Source organism: Strix uralensis, chromosome 3 (genome assembly GCF_047716275.1).
Source record: "Strix uralensis isolate ZFMK-TIS-50842 chromosome 3, bStrUra1, whole genome shotgun sequence".
In the NCBI taxonomy this organism is placed as follows: Eukaryota; Metazoa; Chordata; class Aves; order Strigiformes; family Strigidae; genus Strix; species Strix uralensis.
In genome coordinates, this window is record NC_133974.1 from 115,999,198 (window position 1) to 116,016,759 (window position 17,562).

At 40.8% G+C, this 17,562-nt stretch overlaps 2 protein-coding genes across 5 annotated transcripts in view; one reads left to right on the plus strand and one right to left on the minus strand.

Moving 5' to 3' along the window:
- The window catches only part of ASB3 (ankyrin repeat and SOCS box containing 3), a 32,602-nt gene that overhangs the window by 1,662 nt on the left and 13,378 nt on the right, over positions 1 to 17,562 (plus strand). The window contains exons 1-2 of one of the 3 annotated variants that reach the window (XM_074864039.1): positions 15,940 to 16,072; positions 17,194 to 17,407. In XM_074864039.1, coding sequence (XP_074720140.1) covers positions 17,212 to 17,407 — 196 coding nt within the window. In that variant the 5' untranslated portion in view covers positions 15,940 to 16,072; positions 17,194 to 17,211. Of the gene's footprint in view, positions 1 to 15,939; positions 16,073 to 16,559; positions 16,632 to 17,193; positions 17,408 to 17,562 lie in introns of those variants that run through there. The other 2 variants (XM_074864040.1, XM_074864041.1) reach the window with 2 other exon arrangements.
- On the minus strand, positions 3,802 to 16,811 carry CHAC2 (ChaC glutathione specific gamma-glutamylcyclotransferase 2). 2 transcript variants are annotated; one of them, XM_074864045.1, is made up of 3 exons: positions 16,548 to 16,811; positions 8,325 to 8,360; positions 3,802 to 4,896 (listed from the first exon to the last, which is right to left on the minus strand). In XM_074864045.1, the coding sequence occupies exons 1-3, from the start codon at positions 16,680 to 16,682 to the stop codon at positions 4,513 to 4,515; spliced, it is 555 nt and encodes a 184-aa protein (XP_074720146.1). In that variant the 5' UTR covers positions 16,683 to 16,811; the 3' UTR covers positions 3,802 to 4,512. The 2 variants fall into 2 exon arrangements, with proteins under 2 accessions (XP_074720146.1, XP_074720147.1); XM_074864046.1 differs by having other exon boundaries at positions 3,802 to 5,420; positions 16,548 to 16,644.

Genomic DNA, 17,562 nt, shown 5'->3' on the forward strand with positions numbered 1-17,562 from the left:
TCTGCTGGGGGCTGCTATCCTGACGCCTGTTTGCATCTCTCCTGTGGGTCAATAACTTGGCTGAACAGTGGAAAATCACCTCTTAAGAACTTTTTTTTTTTTTTACACAGAACAGACATACATAAATAGATCGGATGGGGGAGCTGTAGTATTCTGAGTTTTTTCAACATTCTTTGCTCCTTAGTTTGCGTAAAGCCTGTATCCAGACATATACCAGAAAGAAGGGATGGGAAAGGGATACAAATCAGAGTTAAATTGGTGACATGACAAACTTCAGGAAATAAGGATATAAAATAGTGATACAATGCTGATGGGGGATGCTCTGCAATCAGTTTTGTAACTGTGTTGCTTTAGCTTTGAAGGGTAAGCGGTGTTCAAAATGCGGGGGGGGGGGGGGGGTCTGCTTGTAAAGGGGTAAGTTATCCATGATATTTTGAGCAAACAAGTATGGGGTTTTTTCTTATGCTTCTTAGCAAGATTGTCTGAAATGTTCAGACTTGTAGAGCTTCTGTTAAGACTCTACGTTTTCCTTTTCTGCCAGTTGTTAATGAACTGCAGTATGACATGATGTTGTTCCTGCATTTGTGGTGAAAATTGTTCTACTGAATGTGTTAAAGTGATTTTAAGAATTATCTAACATTGCTTTTTTCTGCATGACTAAACAGTACTTTAGTTATCTTTGTGAAGGATTTTCATCAAATTTTAGTTTCTAAAAAGAAGCCTAGTTTAGAAAGAGTCTGGTCTTGTGAAAAAAGAAAATTGAGAGCATGAAAGTGGGGATAAAGATGTACAGATACAAAAGTAAGGAAATCATTAACAGCTCCTCTTTTTGTGTAGTGAGGGCATGACAGTTAGCTTCCTTTTGTTTTGAAAAGGTCTGTGACCCTCCAAACTTTGGTAATTAGCTTATGCACAAAGCTGTTAAACATAACCAATGGGTAAAAGCAAACTGAGATTTATGTGTCTAAAATAAGAACTCTGAGGGTTCCTGAAGAACTCTAAGGGTTCCTGCTGTGAATCTATACGTAGAGATATGTACACATACACCTGAATGCTCCAGCACAGTTTCCAAATTAGAACAGGTCAGGCCAGTCCCATCTGATCTTTGTTGTTTGCTCATCTATGGAAAATACGGAGCCGATAAATGGTTGATGAAGGAAAGACAGAAGTCATTACCGGGGATGCTACAAAGACTCTGGTAATTACCGAATGTTTTGATTTTTAAGTTTTCTTGCACTAAGAAATGCAAATCTGTTTACAGAAGTTTTATGATTTAAGTCAGATGACACGTTAGTTTTGTCAGTGGCAGTCAAAACGGGTATGAACTGTGCTTATTATCAAAAACTAGACAAAAAAATAAGTAAAATGTTGCATATTTAGGTTAGAGTCATTCACAGATGATTGCATATTTAATGACTTGCTGTCAAATGGCTAATTGATTGTACTAAGGAATATCAGATATAACATAAGCTGCTTTTTAGTATCTTTTTTATTTTAATTCACATTATAGCACAATCAAACTGTCTTACTGCAGTCTTTGTACGAACCTTGCATTTTTTTTCCCGTAACTTAATATAGGAATTTTATTTGGAAGATTCCAAAATAACAATGGCCTTAGAAATTTTACTGTGCAGTCACACTAGGGAAGACCATCGCTGCATACTACTGCGTTCTGCTTCCTTATGCATAGAAGGACAGAGGTCCATGCTGACTGCTCAGTGATTTGAGTCTGTGGATCCCAGGGAGTAAAATCTGACAACATGGATGTGACTATTGCTTCCTCAAACACTGTTTAGAGGTGACTTCATGTGTGTGTGGTTGTATAATGAAACCATATCTAAAATCTCTGTAATTTGTCACAAATTTAGATTTAGTTCTAACCAGTAGGGGTAAAAAATATTAAGCATATATGGGATATAAAAAGTGTATATTACTTTTTTTGTGGTGAGTAACAGATCTGAAAGCATTCTGGGCTTTTGTTGGTGACTGAAGCTGTAGGAAGAGTCGTGGTTCAAATCCCGTACAGCAAGAACAAATGTGTATTTCCAGTGCTTTAATTAATTCCTAGTGTCGACACAGTTTAAAACTGCATAATAGTAGCTAGCTCTTGTATATTGTTTTTCATCATTAGATCTAACAGCATTTTATAACAAGATGTAATTAAGATGCACATTGATGTCCATCCTAATATGGATACACTTTAAATAAACATAACATTTCTGGAAGTTTCTTACTCCAACACAATTAGTAAATATGATGCATTTTTATTGTACTGAAGTTGTATGCACAAATTGGAATTTACAGATATTATTGCAAGTTTCATGAATCTGGAAAATAAATGAACCAACAATGTCCTGAATATAATTAAAGATACAAAATGTAGAACCATACATAATCACAATGCCCTAACACAGTGCTTAAATAATTAGTTTTAAAGACAGAATCATCATTGATGTTTTGGGATCATTAGTGAGTGTAAGCATCCCCTGCCCTGTTTTAAGGAACAAAGGTAAGTCTTTGAGAAAATAATTTTTAAAAAATGCATAGAGTGTACATGCCATTGTACATGTTTTAACTTTACTACAGATTGCTTAAATCTGAAGGCAGCCCTAGAAAGAAAGTGCTGTTGTTGGTTGGGTTGGTAAATGCTACGTAACATTTTTAGTAGCAGTTAATTATCCAGTAACACTTAAGAGTTATTCTTTAAGTCAAGGTGAATAAATGCATGTGTAATGGAGCACGTTCATTAATGTTGATTTGGGTGACGGTCATCACTGTCCATCTTTGGTGTGTGAAGTCACTCAGCTCCAGCTTTGGGCATCTTAATGACTCATGTACAGACACGTGGAAGTTCTGATCATAGTCCTCTCCTGTTGTACACCTGAATTGGTTGGGGTTGCTTTTCTGCTCAGTTATGTCAGTCTTAAATCCAGTGCAGTGCAGTGGAGGATCGAGACCTTTGAAAGATATTCCATCATTTGCACATAACTCATGTCTACTAATGGAAAAATGGGGCCTCAATGCATATGATTATTTTGTTAATATGATCAGAGGATTTGCTTCTGCAGTTTAGTCCATCAAGTGACACCCCATCATGTACTCTTAAAATAGTGACGTTCAACTATTAATAGTAAACAGCTTCTGAAAACCATAATACACTTTTTCTTTCCCTCAATGAATCAATGCTTGAGAAATGGCAGAGGCACACTAAAATTATAATCTGGTATGTAAAAAATACAGTGTTCTTGGTTAAGTATTTTAAGTGGTCTAATTATCTCAAATTTAGGTTTGAATTTTACTATCCTATTTTCTACTCATCTAGCTGCCTTTCTCAAATGTTTCCTATTAACATCCATTTATGTTCTTGTTAGCTTTTGTACATGGCCAAGTAAAATAATAGCAGCTTGTTATTTTGATAACCTTGATATTTTCAAGTCATTACAAATATAAACCAGGAAAATGTAAAGAAGAGAAAGGGACAACCTCTATAGTAGAAACATACAGTTTTTGAATTACTTACTCAAAATATAGGCTTCCAAGCTACTACTAAACACTTATATATTCTCTGTATGAGAAAATGTGACGTTACATAGTGTTTGAAATAGGACCTTTCCTAGATTAACATACAAAAATATACTTTGTTAAAAGTTAACAAAAATAACTTAAACTTTTGAGAAGCAAGACAAGTCCTTGTTGGGACGGAAACTCCATTTGCTTAAGTTTTGTATAAAGTAAGCCTACTAGCCTAAACTGGTGGCTTTCCAACCCTCTTTGTTTGGATGTCCATACAACACATGTAAGGTTACTGATAAGAGGGTTTCTTTCTTAATTACCTCTTGCTCGTGAATCCCTGAAACAGTGGTTGAAAATTACTGGCTTAAAACCTATCCTCAGAGATAGTTGAATTTTTTAAGAGATGGGGTTACAACAGCATCTAAAGGCAAATAACAAAGATGAGTTTCTGAACATTCTTGCTGCATTGCGACTTCAAGTCATACTCTCAGTCAATGTTAATATTTTGGCTTTACTCTTTATATTAATCTTAAAAATAAAATGAGGCACTGATACATTATGGCTTGTTTGTGTCAAAAGTATCCTGTGCTTTGGTTTTCAGGGGCTTGACATAATGAGCCAAGGGAAAGAATTCTTTCCTTGACAATGAAATGGTTTATCCCTGTGTTTAAGGACAAACTTTATATATTAAGGATAAATGTTCAAACAAAGAGAAGCTTAAGTGATTCTCTCGAGATTTTCTTAAAGGTGTAGTCTTTGGATAAAAACCCAGTATACCAAATTGAAACCTAAAACACTTCCCCTGCTCCCCTTTCTTTAGACTCCTGAAAGAATGATTTTTGTAACGATACCTTTTAATGACCAACTACTATTTTGATTGCAATATTAAAATAAATACGATCAGGTAGTACAGAGAAACATGCCTCCAAGTCACATACCCATTGTGCAGTGAAACCATTCCTCTGAAGATGAAGCAAGATCATTAAAAGTAAGTTATTTTTATAGACAATTTAGGTTTTGATGCTTTTCCAAGAGTTCCTTTACTAGTTTCTCTAAGGAGAAGAGATGCTCATCTGCATCTTCAGGTACGAGATTTCTGATAGAATTAGCAAGTTCAAACAGGTATTCTGTGTTTCTTCCACTTGGACCAACTGCATTAAAAATCTGTTCAGCGATTTCTTCTAGAGGTGCTGGACCAAGGTAGTTAGGGTTGTCACAAGTTCCAATGTATAACAATACATCAAACGCTTTTACTGAGGAGTCTTTTGGATAGAAACTGACAGTTTGAGTCCTGTAGCCTCCTTTCTCTCTGAAGTCCAGGTATGCCTTTACTTCACATTCTTGTCCGGCTGGCAATCTGTAAGCAACACCCCAGACACACCCCTGTTGAAGGACATAAGAAAAGAAAATCCAGGCAGGGTTCATAAAGATACTCACAAATTAATGTGTTTCTCTTGTATTTAGGCAAAACTCTCTTTAAAAAAAAAAAATCTTCAGTTTTCAGTCTTTTTATAGCTATTTCTCATGCTGTTTGTAGAAGGAGTCCCAAATTAAAAGGGTGTTTTATTTAGGAAATCTTCAGTCAAAATGGTACCTATTCAGACTGATCATCTACTTTTTTGCTAATGCTGAGGCCTTTCTTGCAAAACAATTTCTTGTTGCAATTAAACTAGAAGTAGTAAATAGCCTTGGCATGGGCCACTAAGGAGCTGGCAAAAAGGATACAAAGTATCTTCCTGACCTCACAAAACTTGTATCTGAAAATTCAAATTTGAAACCGTGCCAAATCCAAAGTAATTTTGATCAGGTCCTTCCTCTCTTTAGTTGCAGTTTCATTTCAAAGGACCTGGGTGTCACATCTGTTGTGTACTTGGAGGGATGAGCATGGTAACGTTGCCACACTGAAACTGAATCAGAGAAGAAAAAGCTGAGAGATGAACCTTCATTTTGCACAAACAAATGTGCTGTATCCAGCACCTCAGCAAACACTTAGGATAAATTTCATTACCATCTTTGAGAATCTGAGCATTTCTTCATCCTCTTCACAGATAACATCTCTGAGAAAGTACTTAACTGTGGTGTGAATCAGTTATACTCTCCTGAGTTTTATATAAACAAATCGGTGTGATCTGTGTAGGGATAGATTTGCATGGGGTTTTTTGTTTTGTTTTGAAGTAGCATAGAAAAAATATGATGGTCTGTTATCCACTAAAGGCTACAAAGTGTTTGCTACAAGTGCTGTTTTAAAATAAATAGTAGTCAGTTTTGTCTACTGGCGACATCAAATGTGGATTCTTCCTGCAGTTAAGTTGGTGTATTTATCAGTGCTGCAGTAATAATGACAAAGCAGTTAAGGGGTTTGGGTTTTGTGGGGTTTTTTCCCCGTAAAACTGGATCTTAGTATTTAGTCATGATATCAGACGGTGGCGGTGTTAGTCATAAGCCTTGAATTTTGCAGTCAGACCATATACTAATCAAAGGCATTTTATTTAAAAAAATCAGGCGTCATCTTCTGTTGCATCCTTTGTAGATGGTTACAGCGTTTGATGTGCTGTGGCCAGGAAGAGCACTAATGAGTACCTCACTTTATAGCTAGTTAACCATCTTATTACAGTATGAGTTGAGCAGTTCAAAGTACAATTACCGAGTTTTGTACTAAAAATGGGTTCCTTGCTTTCCCTCAGCCATCCAGAATGCAGGTTCACTCCAGCTGCCTGCAGGAAATGCGTTAAAACAGCCTCTTCTGCGCATGTTACTCTCTTGAGTTAAATCTGCCCTTCAGACCTACTTTGGTGTTGACAGGAAAATACACATGGGTGTGGTGGAGATAGGGATCTAAAGCAGACAAGCACTAATAGTTCATTCATTTAGTTTTCAGTACAGGGAATTTCAGATGATGGAAAATTATAATCCAGAAATCTGACAAGGAGTGTGTGTGTGTGTGGCTTCCTCTTAACTGGCAAAGAAATTCAGATGGAGCAAGTAACAATAACTCTCCAAACTAGATGTTTCCAAGCTGCACTATGAGTATCGCTAGTGAAAAAGGATGCACAGGCTAGCACAGAGCGGAAGCTGGCATTGCCAGTAAAAGTACCACTGCTGTTGTCACCCCTGTATTTCATGTGTGTGTGCAGGGCAATAATTGCCGTAGTCTGTTAAGATACCTTCAAAACAAGGTTACCTTTTTTAAACTGCGGAATGAGTAAAAATTAAAGCAAATGACTTGTTGTGTCATTTCATGTTTAAGTGTAAAGGGTGATTATCTGGCCACACCAGATTCTGGAGAAAAGGGAAAAAAAACCCAACCAACCAAAACTGGTTTGCTAAGGGGAAAAAAGTTTCTATGGTAACAAGTAAGTTTGCTTAACAATACAAAGTGAGTGGCAACAAACATAAGCATTCTTTGTCTATATAGGCATCTGTGTAACATAATGGTACACAGCAGTACAGTAATGTGAAAAAACCCCTTACTAGAAAGGTACAGAAAATCACAATGAGAGACAGTGCATTGCATTTTGCTGGTTTTGCTAACTGCAAAAAACAGTTGAAGTTTTCGATTACTGCTAAACTTAGCTCTCTGTGGGTGCTATTTCAGGGAAATAGATCAGTAAGACAGCAATCGTACTTATATAGATAAGCAACTGTAAATAAAAACTAACTACTACCAAAATACCCATCCTCTGTGTCTTACAGCCTGTTATCGCTTGGCCTTGCTCTCCCTCTGCCTCCCTGCCATCCTTCTTTACCTCCTGCCTCTGGAGGCACTAGTACCTGCAGGGATTCCCTCCCCTGGAGCAGGGTGAAGCTGGATGGACATGACCATCGAAGCCCTCCCCAGAGCAGAGTGTGCTGCTGGATGTGGGGGGCCCAGGGGATCAGCAGGGAGTGGGAAAGCAATCCCACCCTGGGTGTACCCTGCAACAGCTGCCCCTGGGCTTCCCCAGCCTAGCTCAATGCTTTTGTCCTGGCTGGGGAGCAGTCCAACCGAGAGCTCTCTAGTGGCTAAGATCTCTAAAAAAAATTGTGGGTAGTTCTTTACTATCAAACAGAATTAAAAATGGGTTAAAAGTAACTCTAAGTACTTTTATAAGCAGAAAAGTCTTGATTTTCCTACAGCTTACATGACTGTAAACCTAGGTCTTGTTTCATCTTCCCTCCCTCCCCAGCCCAGGCACTCCCCTTGCAAACACTTCCCTTGCACTAAGTGAGACTTAGGGAAAAAGTCAAAAGATAAGCAAGAATGGCAAACGGGCCACTGACTGTTCTCTCTAAACAGGAGCGGATTTCACAGTATCACATAGAAACCAAAAGCACAGTTGTGGCATTTTTAATCCCTTAAGCATTTTATCTGTCTAGCAAAAAATAAAGCAAGGGTATCTCCTTTTATTATCACTGCAATATAATCTTGATTTGTTTCAGTTTTTATTTTGGGAGGGCAAGATTACAGTTCTCACACAACATCTGGGATCTACTATCAGTGTATTGTCAACACTATACATATACTGAAAGTAAAACTCTGCATCTTATAGCTGGATAGCTGAAGTGACTATTGCGGAAAATACTTTAAAATACACCTTTGGTAATAACAGACCCAAACTACTTCCAGTTTCTTAGTTTAGATTGATTGATTTATTTGAAACCATCAAGAGTCATTGGGGTAACTCCAAGAAATTCTGAGAGAACTTTTCATTGCACTAACGATAACTCTATTTGCTTGGAGACAAGCAAAAAATTAATAGAGACTTACTGCACAGGCTGGGAATGCAACAGGACATTCTGTACACTACAGAGACAGAACAGGAGTACTATACCTCAGGATCTTCAACTAGAGTCACAACTCTTCCAGGCTAAAATTAAAAAAAAATAAAAATAGTTCAGTTAGAGGCTTCTACCCTAAATCATGAGCAAAACCAAAACAAAACAAGAAAAAAAAGAAAGAAAAAAAAAAAACCACAACAATGAGAAGTAATGAAAGGGTCAGAGAACTAATCCAGGCCAATCTCAGTAAGGTCTGTTTCTTTGAGATCCGGTATAAATATCTTCTGAGAATAGCTTTTTGATCTGTATTAGATAAACAGTGATAAAATGTTAAATTCGGAGCGAGGGTGTCTGCAACATAGAAGTTAAGGGCAGTCATAAATGGGGAGGTTTTGAATGTCCTTGCTTTGTATGTGCTGTTCAGACTCGGTTCTATTCCTCTTTAAAATGGTGACAATAATTCATCAATGTAAAACTATCCTCAGTGCACCCTCCTCAGCCATGTTGCTTCTCCACAGTACTAGGCAATTTTTTTTATCTCTGGACTGACAATGAGGTGAACCTTCAAAAAGTTTATACGCAGGCATGGAAAATAACGTAACACAGAAATCTAGCTTGTGTAGCACCAAGCAAGATATTACCACTTCTGGCTTGGTTCGCACTAACTGGATTTTGGAAAATGTTAAATTACACAGTATGACACATAGCAACTCCTAGGTTTAAAAGCTCCTGGCTCATTAGATGTTTTTGAACAAAAAATTTAGTAAGCACCATGTTAGCACCGTGTTATTCAAAGTTTAAAAAATAAGTTTATTATGCAAAATACTATTTTCCCCTTCTTTTCTCCCTCGCAGCTCATCCTCCCTTACTGGGTAGAGGGGGGATACCTTGGTAATGGCTGATTTTGCCAATGAGTTACTTCTTGCAGGAAGAGTAAGAAACCAGTTTGTAAATACTGAAAATAAAATTGTTGAAATTTGTTGTATAACCTGGAGAATAAAATTTAAAACATAAAACCCTACGGAGAACTGCATCTGTAGTTTAAAACTGCTAATTTTGGCATCAAATTACTGTACAAGTGTCTTTGGTTAGAGATGAGGGAAAGCAGAGGTACTAGCGTTCATTCAGTTCTAGTGTGGAGTAGAAATTAATTCTCTTGGGAGTTGCAAAGATAATCTGAACTTGATGTACTTGGATGTGTGCCTTTCATTGAGTCTGAGCTCACTTTCAGTCTTGGGCTACTACCTTTCAGTCTTTTTGTGACTCATCACTAATAGATTCATTGACATGTCTGTGCTTTTGTGTTTGTTAAGTCTGTACTTGTGCTAGCCGCTTTCACACAGTAACAGTGTGGGGTTTTCTCCTACACCGAGTCACTGGCAAACCACACGTGTTGGTAACGAGCCAAATAGGAAATCTAATTTTTGCAGAGCACTTCATAGATACCATCAAGTGTAGATATTATTTAGTCAGTGTCAGATCTTTTATAATCTTAAAGGCTGTTTATTCATAAGTTCTGAGGTACTGTGTTTTTTCATTTTTATGCCAGTTCTCTCCCAGCATCAGCCATCTATTCCTGATCTGATTGATAAAATAAGACAACAAAACTAAACAAATGCTTACGTGAGTCCTTAGAGGAAACAGGTCTGTTACCGTGATTAATCATGATAACTTAGGTGTTCCTTTTGGGAAAAGATGACATAAAAAACACATCTGTTCATCTAGTCTACTTAAACCCCGTCTCAATCAGTGAATTAACTGGGGCTGTTTTGCTGCCACTCAGTTTATAATCTCAAAGACAGCTAGTTAACATACTCTGCTAGTAATAGTACTGAAGGGTTCACGCAGAGTTAGGCTAAATCTATCTTTGACTGTTTATCTGCAGACTGTTTCTATTCTGGACAACAATAGAGAACTCAGGCAGGGTTTTCTCTCCTTTAATAGAGGGGAAACTTCTGATGATCTGATGTTTTCCTTAATATTTTAGGTTTAACAAACTGGGAATACACAGTGTCAAAACTGCCATGCTAAGATAAAGACTACTGGTTGGTCAGTTAAGCATGCTGTCTTTTTTAAAACTCTTCCTAAGCATCCGGTACTATTAAAAGAAACATGCACATAAAGGCACCAGTATAAGAAGCTCTTGGCATGTATACATGTGTGGGTGGTGGGTATACACACAAACAGGAATGCTCCGTTCCATTATATATTTTCTTACCTCTGACAGAGCATTAAAACCTATGCTTGGGTCTTTCTGTCTGAGTTACCAATACATCCCTTTTCTACCTATTTGTCCAGATAGTTTTAGTCTTTTTATGTAGTGTCTGCTAAATCTCATTGCAGTGAGTTCCAGAATTTCCATACATAATTAGTTATTTTTGTTTGTTCTGGTGGGTTTTTTGAGCCTTGCTTTCTGATAATTTTTAGTATTTCTAGTTTCTTTCTCTTTATACAGAAGCAATTACACACCTCTCTCTGATCAGGATGACCACCACTCTCCAGACACTTTGTATTTCCATGGTCCAGCTCTGCATAATCATTGTGAGATGGAGTGTCTGGTATTCCACAAAATAGTCACGGTATCGGCTCGTGTGCTAGTCATCTCCCCAACCAATTATTCATTTCCTAACCACTCAACTTACTATTTTTATTCTCCTAAAGACAGCTTTTCTCATAAAACTATCCATAATGACACTAGATTAGACTCTGAGGTATGGCAGGTAACACAGAAGCTTTTGTTGTTGCACATACTAGTGGTTACTCCCACAATGTTGTGAACAGTAAATATTGTCTTTTGTTTTATTGTTCTGCCCCTGTGACATGTCAGCCATGTAGTTAGGCCAGCAGTGATACTTTTACATATGTTAATGTGAGAATGGAATGGCCCTACCATTTTCCTTTAAATGCATTACGAAAGTGTGTATCTATATGTATACGTAAATATGTGTATACATAAATACATGTATACAGGGCTTAGTCTTCCATATGGCTATCAGTTTTTTCCATCACCATTAATACTTCCCTGCCTTGTGTATTCAATACTGGTCACTTAAGATTTTGTAAATTATGGATTAAAGAGACATTCTGTGGTGGAAACAACTTTCTCTTCATTACCAGCAATGCCTGTATCTGAAGCCTAAATACGAAATGAAAGTGGAGTACTGGATCTTCAGAGTGGTTGTGTGATGAAAGAACAATCTGTTTGTCTAGGGAAGGACAGGGTATTTATTGTATTGGTTTGCAGAGTCCTTGCATGGAACCACCTACAACAAACACTGTTAAGGAACCACAGCTATTATTACCTCTGCTAGCTAAGTAAAGAAAGTAACACATCTATAAATGGCTGGTTATGTAATATAAACCAAACCATTTTTGTCATGCCCAGGGAGTACTGGCAAGGGCAAACTTAAATGATCTGCTAAATCAGATGTATTTGAAGGATGTGTGTCGGTTCTGTGCAGCCTACTGCCAGGAAGGCTGACAAAGGCAGCCTTGCATCAGATTGTGCCAGCGTGGTCTGCAGCCATGCAGGAATTTTCGAAGGCATCTGTGGCGCTAAGGGCCATCGCCCCTCTGAATCAGATGGGAAACCACTGCAAAAATTAAATACATGTTGTTTCAGCTCTTAGCATTGTATTTTACTTCAAGCCCTCTGCTGTACACTAGAGCTCCCAAACATACTCTGGTCTTAGAGTGCACATGATGGGAGTTTCTTCTAGGTTTTGCCATCCTGGGTTCAGTAAAAAGAGGAAAATAGTGTTAGCATGGTGCAGAGTCTGCCCTAGAGTCTGTGATACTCTCCTGGCATGGGGGCTTTGTCTGTCTTGCGTGGAGATGAAGTTCCTCAGGACAGTCCTGAGGTCTAGCTGATGTGTGCTATGAAATAGTGGGGTAAACTGAAATAATATCTTCCACTGTTAGGTTGTTTTCAGTGGTACTATAAACTGCTCAGCTGCTCAAATTACTAAATATTTACTGATAGAGAAATCAATTTTTGCATCTGGATATGAAAGTAAGATGGAATAAAAGGAAATATGACCTTATAAATCATTTTAGCTTGACTACCTCCTCTATTTTTTCAGAAAGGGAGGTGTAAGTTTGCTAATAAGTACGAATTTTAAATGGTTTCCTTAAAAGCACAAGATTATTTAAACAAAGCGTAGCCTCTTCTACTTCCTTTTCCTGTGGCTCATTCTGGCGTAACAGGGCCTATCTATCTACCTATCTATCTACCTATCTATCTATCCATCTATCTATCCTCTCCCCTATAGCCCCCTTGCTGGCAGCCATCCAACGGGAAGAAACGGCCAGGGTCACTCAGGGAATTGCCGAGGTGGGAAGGCACCTCTGGAGATCCTCTGGTCCAACCTCCTTTTTTCTCCATTTCACTTTTATCGAACTAAAAGACCTTCATTATCTTAAAATCATTTAAACCTTAAGCTGACCCAGTAATTCTATGCATGTAGAAACCGAGTTTTCTGCTCGGACACTGTTTGGACAGTGGCAGCAGGCAGCTGGAGCTAAATTAATCACGTCATCAAGTTTCCCTGGGTTTTTTTCTAAGCACGTTGAAGGGGTAGGAGCGAAGACAGTCTCTAGCAGAGACCGAACTGAGGTTTCCCAAATGTCGGACCTGTTGGTGTGCCGTGCAGTCAAGTGAGTGCCAGCATCAGATTGAGGAGAGCGGCTAAAGCAAGCGGTCCAAAGCTGGGAGGAAGGAGGGTTGCAAGGGGAGGAAGCAAACCTCAGTGTTTTGACAGCAGCAAGCTATTAGTTTGGTTCAAACCATACTGTGGTGATAACGGCTTCAACCCCTGAATGTGCTTACACTTCTGTACTGTTCTGTGCAAAACCAAACTTTAATGTTTGAGAAGGTTTATGCAAATCATGCAGGTTTACATTTCTGATGCCATTTTTTCTGAAGCTCGCACTAAGAAATTTACATTTGCCATTTATGAAAACATTTTTGTTACTTAGGTCTTTGTAAGCCAATAGCCTTTTCTTTTTTTTTTTTCAGGGAACACTCTTATTGCCTGGTAAAATTCAAGCTGCTCCAATGTACTATTTGGAATAATCCTCTGAAAATCTTACTTTTAAATACAGCTAATATATAAGTTGCCATGTATTTTTTAAGAAATGTTTATTCCTTTTTTCGAATTCTTAATCTGTTCTAACAAAACTTTCTTTCAATTTAACACCCTGTAAACTATCAAATATGGCCCTATGGTTAAACATCACTTTATAGCTAGTTAACCATCTTATTACAGTATGAGTTGAGCAGTTCAAAGTACAATTACAAGGTCAACCGAGTTTTGTACTAAAAGCTTGCAGCCATTGTACGTAAAAGTGCTCTCTATGTTTTTGTTGCGCTGACCATGGAATGTTGGAGCAACGGGTGTTTTCAGGAGAGTTTTTTTTTTTACCTTGTTGGCTACTATTTTATTGCTGTTCTTTAAAATGTGTTAGTACTGAAGGACCAGTTTCACTTGTAGCTCACGCACAAGAGATGTAATTCATCTCTGATGTCAAGGACTGTAAAAGTTTTACAGCAGAGGGAGTTTGGCTTGGAGAAATGGGAGGTTCCAGCTGTGTGTTTTCTCAGTCTACGCTGAGAGAGTCTTTGCCTTGCAAGCAGGAGTAGCAGCTCATGGACTGCAGGAATACAAAAAGGCATCAGCTTGTTGATGCTGAGAAAAACTGTATTTTGTTAATGCTAAGTGTTGTATATCAAACACAATATAAAATGCATTAACCAGTTTATATAACTAATGAGCTGTGCCCTCAGTCTGTCCAAACAAGCATCTAAATAGAAATAAAACAAGGCATGGGCTTGGGGGGGGGGGTATTGTTTTAAGGCTCTGTATATCTGCAGATGATGGTCTGGGCATGAGCTTGACTGGGGCAGAAATACAAACGTCTAAGCTTCTTGGAACCGGGTATGTGCTAGTGGGTAGTAACCTGGTGTGACCATTTTGAGAGGCTTCCAATATCTTGCACAAAGACAGTCACTCTGAGCATTCTCCTGAATTTCAGACAGCCCAGCAGGAGATAATGCAATGAAGTCACCAAGGATACCTGCAAAAAGGAAGAAAAACTGGCCTGTGTGGGTTTTATTCCTTTCTGAAGCCCCAGGAGTAAAACTTTCTCTGTTGACTGATAAGGTTTAATTTATTTTTTTAAAGCCTAGTCTCCTAAGTAGGGGAGGCTGATGGGATCATATTCTTTTATGTCCCACCCTCACAAATTTTGCACGTGCCTTTCAATTCATCCGAATTCAAGAGAAGAATAGCAATGCTCATACAAACATAATCTTTGAAAAGGGATGACTGGCAGATGAGAAATCAGTGTTCCCACTGAGAAAGCAAACGATAGCTGTCCAGTCAGCAGACCCAACCTAGCCAGCCGCAGGGCACGCTGCATGTCTCCAGCCAGGTGAGGCGTCAGCTGAGCGCGGGGCAGGTCTGGAGACAGGAATTGTGTGTGTGACAGCGTGTAAGCTGGGTGACAAAGCGAGGCTTTCGCCTCGATCTTAAAAGCTACGTGGCAAAGCGTTTTGGGGCTCAAGTTCAGAACTAGGACAGCTGCATGTGCACAGCACTGCTCCAACTGAAAAACATGCCTGCCGAGCCCAAGTCCGCTTGTACATCGTTTCTTTGCAGTGAACATTTTTTAAATACTAGATGCCCAACTCACGCTAGTACCTGAAGCATGGTGATTTGCCTTACAGAAGAGTAAATGCAAGGGGGGGTTGTATTACCCTTTAAGTACTATGCAAGTTATTTTACAGTGTTTGAGGTTCTAACTAGTGCTATTTAGAACTAGATTAAAATTTCTACGTGTAGTGTGCCTTTATTTTTAAAAAGAATCCTTATGCCTTTTCTGGAGGAGCTCTTTTAAAGCCGTGTTCCAGTTTTAGAGCAGAGTTATCAGGGTGCAGGTTAGACGACTGCTTTAGGGAGCATCAGGAAATCATACTTTCATGATACAAAACCAGAGTTCAAAGTAGGTAAATTGTTACAGTGCTGTATGCAAGTATCAGTTTCTATACATTTATGATCAGTTTGCATTGCTGATGACTAAATCATGAGCAGCATCTGCAGCTGTAAATAACAGTCCTGCCACATCAAAGTCATTCATCTAACCTGCTGGGTGCTTCTGTAACCTATTGTTTCTTTAACGTTTGTTGAGCTATTTAGAATTATATAAGGGTGATAGCCCTTCTGTGGCGAGGTGATACCAGCTTTCAAAGCAGAGTAAGACTCTATTATTGTCACTCCTGTGGATTAAAAATACGTATGTTCGCATGAAATTGGGAATGCTCGCTTCTGGAATTTCAGTTTCATTTTCCTAGCGGCTTTTTTTTTTTTCTTCTTCTTTTCCAAACAGTAAGTATCTTCTCCTTCGTAAGTTTCCATTTGAAAGTAAAAACGCTGAAAAGCAGTGAGGTCGTTTGTTAGGCAGATCAACACTTCTGGGCTTTACTTATTAACTAGCCTTTCTCTTCAAAGTCTGATACTCACGCTGAGGTATTTACCCTTGGTTGTTTAGATTAATGTCTATAATAACTAACTCGGTTAGTTTTGAGCTATTAAAAGGGACTGATGGTTATTTTTGTTACCATTCTTCTCCACTTTGAAGTCCATCATGTTGGGTTTTTTGATAGTACAGAAGAAATTGAACTTTAGGAAATTCTTCTTGCCATAATGAAATAAATTGTTAGTCAAAGTGGAAATACTTAACCTCAGTATTGTGCAAAAGACTGGTGTAAACGGCATCAGAAAGCACCAGCTGCTCTTAAAATGTAAGTTGAAAACAAGCCCAGAAGCACCAACCGCGGGGCTGCTGGAGCGCGGCCGGGGTCCCCAGCCGCCGGGGGGACAGTGCTGGGTGCTGCGGGGGGGGGGGACAGCCGCCGGTGCTGCGGGGGGGGGGGGAACAGCCGCCGGTGCTGCCGGGGAGGGGACAGCCGCCGGGCCGGCTGCGAGCCACCGCGCAGCGTGCGGGCAGGGCCCCCGCCGGTATTTTCCGCGGAGCCCCCGCACGAGGGAGCGCCCTCGGCACCCCGCCGGGGCCCGGCCGCCGCGGAGTCCAGAGGAAGGCCGGCTGGCTTCGGCCACGGGGCGGGGGCTCGGCCCGCTCCCCGCCGCCGAGCCGTCAGGGCAGCGGGGACCGAGGCCCCCGCGCCGGGCAGGCTGCGGCCCGCCCGCCCCGCCGCCGCGGTGAGGGGCCGCGCTGCCGGGCCCGCTCCGCCGGGCCGGCGGCCGCCCCCTCCTCACCTTGCCCGGCACGCCGCGGTGGTCGGTGCTGCCCTGCCAGAAGCGGCGGCTGTAGCCCAGGATGCGCCCCACCATCTTCTCCTCGTAAGGGAAATCCACCTTCCAGATGAGGGAGCCGTAGCCGAACACCCACATGGCTGCCCGCCTGCCCGACTGCCGGGCGGGCCTGCGCACTGCCGGCGGGCGGGAGAAGCGGGCTTCCCCCTCGGCAGCCGGCGCGGGGGGCAGCGGGCCCTGCCCCTGAGGGGCCGCCGGCCTCGGGCCTTCCTGGAGCGGGACGCGGGGGCTGCACCTGCCGGAGCCGCCGCGGTGTTTTGGGAGAGCGGCGCCGCGCCCCTGGTTCTGCCGGGTGTCCGTGTGAGCCCGTCCTGTGCACGGAGTTTGCCTTTACGGCAGTTGGGCCAGTTGGCCCAGGAAGAGATAGCCCCCGCCTCGGTGACTGCTCCCCAGGGAGCCGCTGGGCAGCAGCCGGGGGGCTGTGACACACACACCCCCCCTCCCCCAAAACCCCACAAACACACTCCCCCAAAACCCACCCACCAACCAAACCAAACCAAAACCTCTGCGGAACAAGCCCACGATACACCTATTTTGTACTGACTCTTCTCCTACCCTTCCCTTTCACCCCCCCACCTTCCTCCTGCAGAGTTTGCCGTACGCAGGGATGGATTTCACGGAAGCCTATTCGGATCGGTGCTCAGCCGTGGGGCTTGCAGCCAGAGAAGGAAACGTTAAAATGCTGAGGAAACTACTTAAGCAGGGATACAGCATTGATGTTCCAGATAACAGGGGGTGGGTGCCAATCCACGAAGCAGCAGCTCACAATTCCAGTGAATGTCTGAGGCTGCTGGTTCGTGCAGGTAAGGAAAATTTGATGGGAAATAGTGTGATTTTTCGGCTAAATTACCCTGTCATATAAAATATAAATTAAGTAGGTTTTTCTTACTGTATTCTTAGTTGTTTTGTAAATTTCTGTATGGTTTCATAGTTACTAACTAGCTGTGGTAAAGGGGCA